This window comes from Ahaetulla prasina, chromosome 14, assembly GCF_028640845.1.
Source record: "Ahaetulla prasina isolate Xishuangbanna chromosome 14, ASM2864084v1, whole genome shotgun sequence".
In the NCBI taxonomy this organism is placed as follows: domain Eukaryota; kingdom Metazoa; phylum Chordata; class Lepidosauria; order Squamata; family Colubridae; genus Ahaetulla; species Ahaetulla prasina.
The window spans coordinates 948,352-961,611 of record NC_080552.1 but is presented as its reverse complement, the minus strand read 5'-3'; the positions used below and the strand labels follow the sequence as shown (position 1 = coordinate 961,611).

The 13,260-nt window shown below is 45.5% G+C and overlaps 1 protein-coding gene across 5 annotated transcripts in view; it reads right to left on the bottom strand.

Annotated features, from left to right (window-relative positions):
* Positions 1–9,947, bottom strand: part of CHTF18 (chromosome transmission fidelity factor 18) — a 42,222-nt gene extending 32,275 nt beyond the window's left edge. For 3 of the 5 annotated variants that reach the window (XM_058157019.1, XM_058157022.1, XM_058157023.1), the window contains exons 1-6: positions 9,719–9,947; positions 8,979–9,230; positions 7,724–7,868; positions 6,905–7,097; positions 6,674–6,763; positions 2,422–2,474 (exon numbers count right to left, since the gene is read on the bottom strand). In XM_058157019.1, coding sequence (XP_058013002.1) covers positions 2,422–2,474; positions 6,674–6,763; positions 6,905–7,097; positions 7,724–7,868; positions 8,979–9,230; positions 9,719–9,809 — 824 coding nt within the window. In that variant the 5' untranslated portion in view covers positions 9,810–9,947. The remainder of the gene's footprint in view (positions 1–2,421; positions 2,475–6,673; positions 6,764–6,904; positions 7,098–7,723; positions 7,869–8,978; positions 9,231–9,718) is intronic. The other 2 variants (XM_058157020.1, XM_058157018.1) reach the window with 2 other exon arrangements.
* Positions 9,948–13,260: the final 3,313 nt, after the last annotated feature.

Below are 13,260 nucleotides of genomic sequence, written 5' to 3'. Positions count from 1 at the left end.
CCTAATACCTCCGCTAATATCTCCACCATTTTCTCTCCCAAATCTTCCTCTTTTTCTTCCAAAATATTTTGGACTCTTAAAAAGTGCGATGCTTTTTCCGTTTCCAGAAATGCGATTGACTCAGTCAAATCTGTTTAAATGCATGGCCTTTCCATCGTTTCCATTTTGCTACCGACTTGGTCTATTTTTACTTCCACTTTTTGGATTCTTTGTTCGTTTTCTAACATTACTTGTTCGATATTCCCTATTTTATCTTTCATATTCTTAATTTCATTTCACCTTTCATTTCTCCAATTTCATTTTTTATTTCTTTGTGATGCATTTTTGTTTTTTCGTGATTATTTGCTATTGCCTCTTGAGTCTTCGTCATTGTTTCCTGTATCATTTGTAACATTGTCTGGATGCTTTGAGAGTTCATTACGGTTCTGGTTTTTCTTTTCCCAACAAGGTCGTTATCGATCTTTGGTTTGTGGGTGAAGCTATGATAGGTTCAGGATTCGTTGCTATTTTTTTACCCACTTTAGGTATAATCGCAGTAGTTGTTATTTTTATCACTTGGATGAAATACTTCCACTTTCGCATATAACAATATATGACTAGGTAGTCTGTTATTCAGTTATTTTTCCCACAATATATTCTATATTTAAATATGCGAATATTTCTAATTTTCAACGCTCTTTGTATCTCTATTGTCTATTTATGACATTATTTTTCTTCTCCTATCATTTATATAATATAGTTTATAATACTTTTAACACCTCTTATAAATGATAGATTGTATATGACAAGTGCACTGTGCACTGTGATTAATAATGCTTAATCACAGTGCACAATACATATATTTATACAATTCTCTATTTTTTATCACTACTCTTAATTTCTTTCAATTTAACTTTTTTATAATTAATCACTTTTGTCTATATTTCTTTACTAAATATGTATAAGTAAAGATATATTACTTTACATTCACTTTCTCAGTTCCATCAAGTCCAGTTTGCTCAACTGTAGTTAGTTAGTAGTTATTCATATACCTCAATTCAATTTAGTTCATTTCATCAAGTCATTCATGTTGCAATATTGCATCAGTCTTATTTCCGGTTTTTCTTTCTTTCTTTTCCCCTTCGGGCTCAGTTTTTAAAAAATCCATAACTCCACCAGATCGTGTCTCTTATTTCTTCTTCTACTTCCCCCCACCTTTTCTACATATCCAATAAATCCACTATTCTACAAGTATATATCAATAGAAGTTCAGTTTTCAATAGTGTTCTATCTTGCCAATTTAAATTTCAGTAACCAGTATTAAATTTCTCGATTTTCCAATTTCCATTTTTAATCCTTATTTTAGGGTTCTCACAGTCTCCGCATCTCCTTTTATTACCTCCACTTGTTTTTTTTTCAAATTTCTCAATCGCCAATTCTTGCTAATTCTTTTGCGATTTACAGATTCCACCTTTTGGTCTCTTTACTTCTATGCGCTGTTCTCGCTCTATATTATCACTCCGATCTCCGCTCTATTCCATTTTAACCGCTTTCCCGGACACTTCATGTCACTCTCCTTTTCACTTTACTCTTTCCGCTCCTTCCCTCCACCAAATATACATCACCTCCTTCCGGGATTTCTCGTCTGCCAAACAAAGCTGTCGCTTGCTCACTTTTTGCTTCCCATTCATGCGGCTGTCATCGCTCCATGCTGCCTTAACGGTCGACTCCTTCTCTGCCAGCTTAAGAGCGCTGCTCCTGTCTGCTCGGGTGGTTGCTTTCTACCCCAGCGTCTCTGAAGCTTCCTCTTTAGTTTACCAATCTCTCCAGGATCAGTAATGCCCTAACCGGGCTCTTAGCAGAGACTTTTCGGGTTCCAGGAACGGAGCGCCATTCCCTCACCTGCTCCACGATGATGTCACCGCCTCCTCTTGAGTCTCTTATTCAAATACTAATCATCTACCTTTTCCTTGAGATCACCCCAGGTTGAAGCTGTTCAGATTTTAATATATTTAACATAACACTTCACTGAAGCATCATGGAACATACTGTGTGAACCCAAAAAGTCACTCCCAAATTAGTTATCCATAGGGTAACTAACAGCCTGAAAAGCCAGGCATGAGTCCAGTAGTTCAGTAAAAGTGCCTGAAGTTTACCTTGGAAAAGGTAACTTTCCTTCTCAAGCTATTCATTTACATTTTTAAAAAGGTAGAAAGGAGAAAAGCTACTATCAAAGACAATAACCTGTGAAATTAAAATCACTACTTAAATATTCAAGAACTTTAACTATATTATGGTGTTCTCTAGAAGTGACAGGAGTTAAGAGCCCAAAATAGCTGGAAGGCATCGGGTCATGAAAGCAGAGTGTCTGCAATACACACCAAGGATCTCACTTGGCAAAGGGATTCCCTGGGCCACCAGAAGAGCAGCTATGAAGCTTACCTGCTCAAAACTTCCATCAGCTGCTCTGAAGACTCAAGGATCTGCTTCTGGCGCTGAAATACAGAGGATAAAAAAACTACATGCTGGCTTTGTGAAAAGTGAAAACTCAATCACTTACAAAATAAGAAATTGAGAGACTTATCCTCCATGATCAAAATGCCATATCTTCATTATAGAATAGAACTGGTTGTCCGACAGGGTTCTTATCTGGATAATATAGGAATCATAGTTTTCAAATATCCTATGGCTGAATTTGTATGCAGCAAAAGCTCTTTGTGTGTTCCTTTGGCCACCCCATTTGGAGACTTCTTGTATGAAGCCAAGATTGCAAGATTAATAAAGTTAATAAAGACAATTTGAATTGTGGCTCCAGGCTTGTTCCAAGTGCTTCCAGTTCAGATGTAATAGAAAAATCATATTTAATGAAAACTAGGAAGTCTTCAACTTCCTAGTGTGTGCCAAGAAATGGAAGAATGAATTACATGGGGAAAAGCTAATACAGTCAATGCAAAGAGGATTGAGAGCAAGAATCTGACCAGAAGCCAGGATAACTGGCACAAAGTTCTTTAGAAGAGTTTTTTTTAAAAAAAACAGTGCTTCCCAGAACCCTAGGATTCCATTAGAAGGATGGATTTTTGTGGGATCTTAAGGGTCAAATGGATGCATCAGGGCATCTGCAGCTATGTTTTCTAAGGAAAAGCAAGCATGTCGCATTAATTGAATATACATTTGTTTAGTAAAACGCTGATCTCCAAAATAATTGGGTAATACAAATTGTAACTTTTGTACATTTGAAATATTAATTTTGCAAATACAACAGCTTTACTTTATACTTATACTGGAGAAATTTTCTGATAGTAATTGGGGAATCAATTTTACAAAATTCAAATAACTTTTACATATAAATTTGCATAAATAGACTGCAACAATTACATTTATTGTCAATAAGTGAATTCTGTGGATACATCTGATACAAGTAATTTTGGGTAAATAGCTTGGCTAAACAAAAGCCAATTAAATTACATTTTCATCCTTAGCAAGTCTTATTAAAAAGGAGAATTTCTCATCATCCTTGGGTGGATAGCCACAAACATTAACATACCAAGTAGAATCCTCTGGACCCACCTTCATTTTAAAGTCCCTCCAATCAGAATAGAAGCTAGAGGGTTAGATGCAATCCATTCTCCAATGAATTATCTATTCCATTGATTGCCTATCTGCATCAGATGTAAATGGCAACTACATAGATATTAATTAAGAGAATCCGTAACACTCATATTGCAGTAAAGCTGCTGTTGACATGCAGAATTAATAGCAATAGGATTAATAGTCACCTGACAGGGAACATTTTATTGCCAGTTTTCTAACACTGGTCATAGGATTTTTTGCTTAAAACTAAAAGGTTCCACAATCTGAAAAAGCTTGAAAATATCTGCTCTACTGCAGTGTTTCTTAACCTCAGTGAAGTAGAAATGGGGGCCACACAAAGTTCCCTTGGGCTGCACATTGATTTTTAAAAAACAGCACTTTCTTCTATTTTTATTGATAGGAATAAGAACTAAGAACTGATATATATAAAAAGAAACTTTAAAATGAGGACCCAGATTGTTGGGGGGGCAATAAGTTGACTTTGTAAAAAATATACAAATAGAATGAGACTATTGCCTTATACACTGTAAGCCGCCCTGAGTCTTCGGAGAAGGGCGGGATATAAATGTAAACAAAAAATAAATAAATGAGAAATGTTTTGTGTCAGAGTATGAATATTCATAGACTGGAATAAATCAGGCAATGAATAGGCATAGCAACTAAGTCAGCCAATGGGGACTTTGGATAGACATGGTAACAGGTTAGCCAATGGGGACTGTTTAGAAACAGAAACTGAAGTAAGAAGTCTGGGCGTGGCTTAGCCCTGCAGCTTTAAGCTCTGAGTCTGATTCTGTGCTGAGAACTAAACAAGTCTGGCCTTGACTGATCTGAAAAAAAACCTGAAACTAGTCTTTATTATGCTCTATGCCTGATCTGAAGCTTCAAACTTGTCTTTCTGCTGTACTCTGCTTGTGTTTTGCTTGTAACTGCTACGTTGGAAGAATCAGCTATTGGTATTATACATTAATCTTTTTTTTTTTTTTTTTTTTACATTTATACCCCGCCCTTCTCCGAAGACTCAGGGCGGCTTACAATGTATAGGGCAATAGTCTCATTCTATTTTGTATATATTTACAAAGTCAACTTATTGCCCCCCCAACAATCTGGGTCCTCATTTTACCTACCTTATAAAGGATGGAAGGCTGAGTCAACCTTGGGCCGGGCTCGAACCTGCAGTAATTGCAGGCTTTGTGTTCTTAATAACAGGCCTTACCAGGCAGAGCTAAACCGGCCCCTTCTTCATGTGTTATATGTATATAAAGAAGTTAATGAATCCTACTGAATCGGTTTACCTGTGTGTGCTTTCTGGATTCGATTTTTCTGCAATAAATTCCAACATTTTGTATATTTAATTGTTAAATTTATTTGCTGCCTATCTCACTCTGTGGCCATTCTACCCACAGTTACAACCAGAATTGATATTGGCTGACACTTATGGTCGCTAAATGGGGATGAAAATTAATTTAAATGGGAGCTAAGACCATGCACCAATTGAAGATAAAATAACATTTTATAATGGATTTAAGGACAGATTAGTAGACATGAAAATTGGTGCCTGAGGGGAGACTGGATCAGAGCAGTCTGTCCACAAAATGACAGAATCTCTGCAAAAGACATTGAGAACACAAAGCAAACTATCAAAAATATTTTTTGGGTATGATGGACAATCTAGAGCCTATAGATATTGGGAGGCATGGAAATAAATAAAAAATATACTTCTTTTTTCTAAAAGACCAGATCCTTTTTAAGAATTGATATGTTCTGCTGCTGTTAAAGAAAGACACAAGCTCGCGGCCTCAACTTAACGGCAGCAGCAAGGCAGGGCCGGCGAAGAGGGAATCCTGCTCAGCAAGCAATCTTCATTGCTCCAAGTAAACGGAGGCAGTGAGCTTGAGGACTCCTTGTAAGCCCAGCTTTTAAAATGTAATCTTATTTATGTTTTATTTGCAGCTTATTTTGTTAAATATTTCACAGTTGAACTTTACTTTGATTCAGGTTGCACATGCAGGTATGTTGTGAGCTGTGTGCTGTCTGCAGGCCTTGTATCTGACGCCTTTCCCCTACAGGCTATGAAGAAAACAGGCCTGTGCCATCTACGCTTTGAGTGTTGTACATCCTCAGCTTCCATAGATGCTGCTTCCTCGCACCCAAACCCCACCAAACCCAAACCTCATGCTTTTAACTCAAGTTGACTACCAAGACTTGAAAGTTTTGGAGTTATTGATTAATCTTAAATTTCATTTCGTATCTTTTTATTTGATTGTATACAGTATATTGCTCAGAATACCTAGATTAGAATGAATTGCAAAACCTGCAAATAAATCTTAAAATAGATATGCTAATCTATCTTTTCTTTTATGTATACTGAGAGCGTATGCACCAAGACAAATTCCTTGGCCAATACTTGGCCAATACAAATTCCTTGGACAAACACTTGGCCAATAAAATTTTTTATTCTATTCTATTCTATTCTGTTCTGTTAATTATTATAAACAGGTTTGGATTTATACCACACTAATTAAAAAAAAAAGTCATGGCTACCATTCTGCTAGCCAAGCATTGACAGCTGACAGCCTGACATTAGTAGGAGGAGGGGGGGGGGGAGAGAGGATTGGAATGCAGGGAGGAATTAGGGGATGGATGGAAACCAAGCTCTGTCGGCCCAAAGCGCAAGAAGCACCAGCCAGCCCAAGATCACCATTAGTATGCAGAACTGGAAAGCCCACAAACTCAAGGTCTGTTACCCAAGCAATATCTAAGCACCCAATTGGACATTACTTGGTAACAGGGGGATGACAGGGTAAAAAGAAGTTAATTGTATTGCTTGCATGCGAAAACCCAGATCCAGCTTCGTTATTTCTGTAACCACTTAAGCTTTACTAAAGTATACTTTTGGTGAAACAAGGAGTCTTTCTTTGCTAGATGACTGAGTGGGAGAGTTGATATTAAGCTGGATCTGGCGTTTTTGTGCGCAAACAATACAAACTGCTGCCTCTTTGCCAAAAGCCATTGCAAAAGCCAGATGAACCAGGCAAGGGGGGGATGAAACATAGGCAGGATTTTGCTTTGGGGGTAAGGGGAGGGCAGCAGAGAAGAAACGTACCTCTTCCATTACTTGTTCTTTTAGATAAGCAAATGGGATACCCAGAAGGTGAAGTGGTCTCTGTCTCTTCCAACTAACAGAGCTGGCAAACTGAAAAACCAGACAAAACATTCCAATGAGTATAACAAGCCTATCAGGATGTGACCCACCACCCACCTGCCCCCACCCCCATTCCAGGCAAGCGGAAGCAGTGAGTTTGCACAAAAACTCAAGCCCTTCTTAAATTGGTACCTCCATTGCCATGCCATCCTCCTTCACAACCATGAAGACTCGTGTGCCATTAGTAGAGGTCACATTGATGTAGTCTTGCAGGATGGGTGGACGTTTGAGGATCTTTCCAGTTTCCTCCTTTCCTGGAGGCGTGGCATGCAGCAGGACTATATCACTTATTTCCTCCTGATCTGCGACATCAGGTCTTGGATTCCTACCCAATTATGGAGTAGGGAAAGAAGAGCAAAGCTTAGCAAAGCTTTGAAAAGGCAGCTCAGGGAAAAGTCAGGCTTCCTCACTCACTTCCTCACTCCAGATTGTAACTCATCTGGTTCGTGATGAGAAGCAATGTAGCTTCAACTATCTGGAAAGCACATGCCCTGTGCCAAAGGGAACATGCACGGTTTTTGTAACCACATTTCACAATCTTATTTATAACTCCTCTTCCTTAAGTAATGTGCTCCCAGACCCTCCTCTTGCTGCCCACTAGCCTCCCTCAGTCTTGGGCTACCAAACCTGGACTGCAAAGTAGTGGACAACCACTAGATGGCAGTCATTATGGCTTTCTGTACCTGTCCCCTGCCATCTAATAGTCAACCATAGTTCAGTGTAGTAGCCTATAAACAGCTCAAATCCTATCGCTGTCCTATGTCAAAAATTATTTTGATGGAAAAAGACACCGATGTTTACACTATTTTTATTGTCTGGGATGCCTTTGGATCTTACAAATATCCAATTGGAATGATGGAAAACTGGGGAAGCTCTTCACACTTCCTACCAGGGCAGATCTAGTATCATTCAAATCAAATTCAAATGTTTTGTTAGCCTTGATGAGCTAACCTTGCATCCAGGTATTCAGAAAGGTCATTTGGAGAAAGAGTTGGTGCTGAACTATCCTGCGGTGAGTCTTCAGAGACAATTCTGTTGAGCTGCCCAAAGTCCAGCCTTTTCACAGCTTCAAGTCGCCTTCGCTTTGGTTTTGGTGCTGTCAGAATGCCAAGGAGCAGAGAAGGAACAGCTGTTTTACTTGTAAATGGGTCTTCTTCAACCTGGTAGTCTCCAGCTGGGTGGGACTTTAGCACATATAATTCCAGTCAGCCAGTTCAGAACTTTTTGTTCATATTTTGTTCAAATCATGGATTTCTCAAATTTTGTCACTTTTCAGGGATAAAATAATCTTAAGTCTCTGCAAGGCTTAAGGATTTGAATATTTTGGCCTTGTCCATGTTTGAACAATCATCACCCCACTGGCCATGCCCTGCAGCCCCCAACCAAGAAAAGCTACCCATTCCTGGTTTAGACAGGTATTTCTGTCTCCTGCCACAGAATCTGAACCTCTTCTGAAAATCTTTATTTTTTACTTATTCGTTGAATTTATTTGCCGTCCATTTCACTGTGTTCACTCTAGGTGACTCACAACAAAACAAAGAAATAAAAAGTGTAAATATAACAGTAGCAACTTCTAATGGAATAGAATAAACAATGAAAAAGAAAAGGAGGATACAGTGATAGGACAATAAAAGACGGACAGGTAAGGAAGTGGGAATGAGAGGGCGGTGGGGTTTGCTATCAATTAAATGCTACTCCCCCACTGAGTCCCCATCTTCCTCCAAAGGTAAGTTCCAACGATTCCCAAGGTCATTTTACCGGGACTTTGGTCGTGACCTTTTGAGTAGCTGTACCAGATTCCTGGATCTCCCTTTTGAGAATACCTGTCTCCCTTCTTTACTGGCAGCTTCCCTAAAATTGGAAAGACCCTTTATTTTCAGGGGGATTGAAGTACTCAAAGTCCTTGAGAGATAAAATTTTCTGGCACTAATTGCAAGGCTGGGAAGTTTGCTTTGCTTTGCTTTGCAGCATACCAACCTCCTCTTTAAAGAGCCCAAAGATGTATCCGGGGAGGCCCTGTTGCTGAAAGATGGCATCTCGCCTTTTGCCCCAAGACAAAAGAGCACAAGCGGGCCGTGTCACAGCTGCGGCCCCTATCAAGTCAAATTGCCTTTCGTTCCTTAGTAAAACTCCAGACGCAACAGCCATCCTTTTGTAAATCAGCAGATAAAACCATTTTTATGGTACAATGGACTTTAAAACTCACCGTGAGCGGCGCCGGCCTTCTGGACCGGACGATCTTCGTCCATTTCTGTGACTATCGGGGGCTGTTTGGGTCCCTCGCATTGTGGGTTCCCTTCAGGCAGCACCTTCTTGGAGGGATCCCGCTCTGGCCCGTCTTTCCCCAGAGCCAAACGGAGGTCCCTGGCCAGATCCCCAGCCGAGAGGGCCTCTTCAAACGTTCGCTTTTGGCTCTGGAGTCTGGAGGCCTGGCTGCACCCCACGGGCCGGGCTGGGCCTGCAAGGAACACCAGAGTCTCCAACAATCCGCCGCCCATCCAGAGCAAATCTTCCGGCTGGGCTGAGCGAACCGATCCAGAGGCCTCCGCCCTGCAAAAGGGCTCCGATGACACGGGCCGCATTTCAGCCCCAGGAAGGCGAGGAGTTTGCCTGACCTTCCCAGCCAGCGCCGCCCGGCCACGGCCCGCTCCGAGCAGGACGGAGCCGATTTCGCCAGGGAGGATCCGGGTCTCCCCGCGAGGCGCTGCCGCTGCAACGGAGCCCCCTCCCTCCCTCCCTCCCTCCCAGGCCTTCCCCTCCCGAGAGCGGCGCCCCTTCGCAGCCTCCCCGATGCCCTGTGCGGGAGGACCGAAGCGGCAGGTATTTCGGGAGCCCCGCCCGATGCCTCCGGGCCGCCCAGCGGGTGAAGCAGCCCTTCTCCTGCCGGGGAAGCTGCAGCCCCAGAGCGGTCAGTCTCTCCCCCCCCCCCACCGGGGCTCCCCCCACCTTCCAGCTCCGCCAGGACGTCCAGCTCGTCGGCGAACTGAGCCTCGAACTCGTCTTCGATGCCGTACAGATCCCGCCCGTCGTCCTCCATCGCTCCGCTACGCTCGGCGGCGGGAAAGAGCGTCGCCAGCGGGAGAGGCTTCTTCCGGCCGGAGGGCCAGACGGGCTCTGGAAAGCTCCCGCCCCCTCCGGCCCGGGGAAGCCCTGATTGGTCCGCGGGGCCGGGGGGGCGGAGCCCGCGGGTCCGCCTTCGCCGAGAGCCGGGACGGGGCAGGTGGGTGGGCCGCTCAGTCGCCTCTCTCGGCGGGGGAGGCCTCGCCGCTTGGCCCCCCCCGTCCCGGCGCCCCCAGGGACGAGACGTCGCGTCCCGGCCAAGGAGGGGGGCGCGCCGCCCTGGCTGCTCAGTCCCTCCCGAAACTCCCGAGCACCGGAGGATTCGGGATCGGCTGCGCTGCCCCCGGAAGCCTCGGCGGGGAAAGCCCCGAGAAGTCCCAGGACGTAGCCCGGGCTGGGAAGGGGCGGGAGGGGCGAAGGAGGCTCCGGGAGGCCCGCGGCGTAGCGGCCCCGAAGGAAGAGGCGCCTGGCCGCTTCCCTGTCCCCAAACCGCGGACTGGGCGGACTTGCGAATGGCGGCGGGCCAGAGCTCCTGCCCATGCGCAGAGTTCTTTCACCCGGACTGGCTTTCCTCAGGCAAAAAAAAAAGCGGGGGGGGGGGCCGCCCGTTAGAGATGAGCTCTCTGCTAGGCTCAGCGGCAGGTTGTGGTCGGGGCCGCCTCCCTTCCCTTGACCCGGGGCTCGCCCTGAATTTGGGACCCCCGGTCGAAACTGGCGGGGTGTGTTTTGCGGGCCTGGCCGAGGGCGACCGGGGGCTGCGCTGCTGGTTTCCGTCGTTGGGCTTGGCGGCTCCTGGCAGGAGTGCGAGAGGGCGGGGGCCGGGGCGGGGCGGCCCTCCCTCGGGCCTTCTTCAGCGGCCCCTCCTGCCAGAAGCCCCCGGTTGGCACAGCTCACTGCCCTTGGTGACTGGCAGCAGGATGTCGCCTTCGTCAGAAATAAAGGCTGCACCAAGGAGGAGATGCGGCTGGATGGCTTGACAGCTCATGTTAAGTTCGGGAAGCAACGAGGCTGGAGACCAGGGTAGTGACAACAGCTCTTTAGTATATGGTGAACCCAGCAACCGGGCTGGGGAAAAACCTCTCCTTATATACATTTCAACCGGCGGCTTCAACCAATCAGCAACGTGCTTGTTTCCCGCCTAAATATTTAAAGATACATTACACTCCTTCCCTCCCAGAAAACACTTTACCTATATATTTACATTATATTTACATATTACTTTTCAACGTAATCACGTAAATAGGCTGGGCGTCTCCTGACTCTTTCGGACCTGCGCAGTACGTTCCCTGGGAGCGGGTCGAGTTGACCGGAGGGGCTGTTTGCTCCTCTCAGCTCCTCCTCTAGGCCATCCGGCCTTGGATTATTTGCCGAGTCGTCCCTGCTGTTTTCTAATGGAACCTGTTGGCGTCGCTGGACCTCCGGGAATTCCGTTAAGTCCTGCGATTTTCCCGGGTTTGAGTCAGCTGTGGGTTCAAACATTGTATAGTCAGGGCCTGTTTCGTCTGACTCGGTTTGATCGGCTATCCGTTTCCTCAATTGATCTATATGTCGCCTCCATACTCGGCCGTCCTCTAACTCCACCAAGTATGATTTGGGGCCTGTTATGTTTAGAATATTTCCTGCTACCCAGATCGGGCCCTCACCATACCCGGTCGCCTATTTCCATCCCTCTTGTTTTTTCGAGTCCCCCCTTGTAGCCCTCTGGTGTGTAGTTTGGATTTAAACGGTCTAGTGGGCACCTGAGCTTTCGGCCCATTAATAATTCTGCAGGGCTTCTGCCGGTTGTGGCACAGGGGGTTCGGTGTTGGACGGCCAGGAAAACATCTATTTTTGATTGCCAGTCGCCTGGCTTGAGTCTGGACAATGCCTCTTTTGCGCTTCGGACGAAACGCTCTGCAAGGCCATTCGTCGCAGGGTGGAACGGCGCCGAGAGGGCATGCCGGATGCCCTCTTCTGCCAAGTATTCCTCAAACTGTGTTGCCGTGAATTGCGGGCCGTTATCGGATACCAACGTGTCGGGCAACCCATGTGTTGCAAATAGGTGCCGTAGGACTGAGATCACGGCCTCGGCTGTCATGGATCTCATGAGAATGATTTCCAGCCATTTGGAGTAGGCATCGACTACTACCAGGAAGGTTTGGCCGTGGAAGGGGCCGGCAAAATCAATGTGGATTCTAGACCAGGGCCCTTGGGGTCTTTCCCATTCCCGAACCGGGGCCGTTGGGGGTAGAGGTCTGGACTCCTGGCAGGCCTGGCATTTCCCTACCCTTTCAGCAATTTCTGAGTCCATTAAGGGCCACCACACATAGCTTCTCGCTAGACCCTTCATCCTAACGATCCCTGGGTGACCCTCGTGGAGGAGGTCCAACACCCTTTTTCTCAATTTTTCTGGGATCACCACTCTATCCCCCCATAGCAGGCACCCCCCTTGAGCCGAAAGTTCCCCACGTTTTTTTACAAATTCTTTAAAACGCTCGCCCGGCGCAGCGGGCCACCCTCTTTGTACCCAACCGAGTACAGTTCTCAAGGTAATGTCCCGGTATGACGCCCGAGCCACCTCCTTAGACGTGACTGGGCCAGAGTCCAGAGAGTCAATTAGCAGGATGGGCGTCCCCGGAGTGGGGTCTTCGATCGCCCCTGGTAGTGGGCATCTGCTTAAAGCGTCCGCATGCCCCAACTCTTTTCCGGGCCGATGCTGCAGTTTGTAGGAATAGGCGGCTAAGAAGATAGTCCATCGGGTCAGTCGTGGCGAAAGTGCCACAGGCGTTGGGCGGTCGCCAGCCAGTATCCCTAACAGTGGTCTATGGTCTGTAACAATTTCAAAGTTTCTACCAAAAACGTATTCGTGAAACTTTTTTACCCCTGACACAATGGCTAGCGCTTCCTTATCCAACTGGCTATAGTTCCTCTCTGTCGAGGACATCGTTCTGGAGTAAAAGGCTATTGGGGCTTCTGTGCCATTTGGGAGTCTGTGGCTGAGCACAGCCCCCACCCCATAAGGGGAAGCATCGCAAACCAATAATAATGGCAATGAGCTATGATACTGAATCAGTAAGCTATCGCTCGAGAGTAGGTTTTTTACTGCTTCGAAAGCCCTAGCTTCCGACTTTCCCCAAGACCAAGCAGTATTCTTTCCCAGTAGCTTATGTAGCGGCTCGGCAACGGTCGCCTTATTCTTTAAAAAGACCGTAAAATTCACTAGACCCAGGAATGCCTGTAGCTCTGTTTTGTTTTTGGGCGCTGGAGCCTTTCTTATTGCCTTGACCTTGCTTTCAGTGGGGTGAATTCCTCCTTGTCTATTCTGTAGCCCAAGAACTCTGATTCTACCCTATCTGGCATTTGTTCACTTTAACCTTTAGACCGGCTGACGGAAAATGCCCAGAACTTTTCTCAACGCTCCCCAATTCTTCTAAATTTTCGGCTGATAT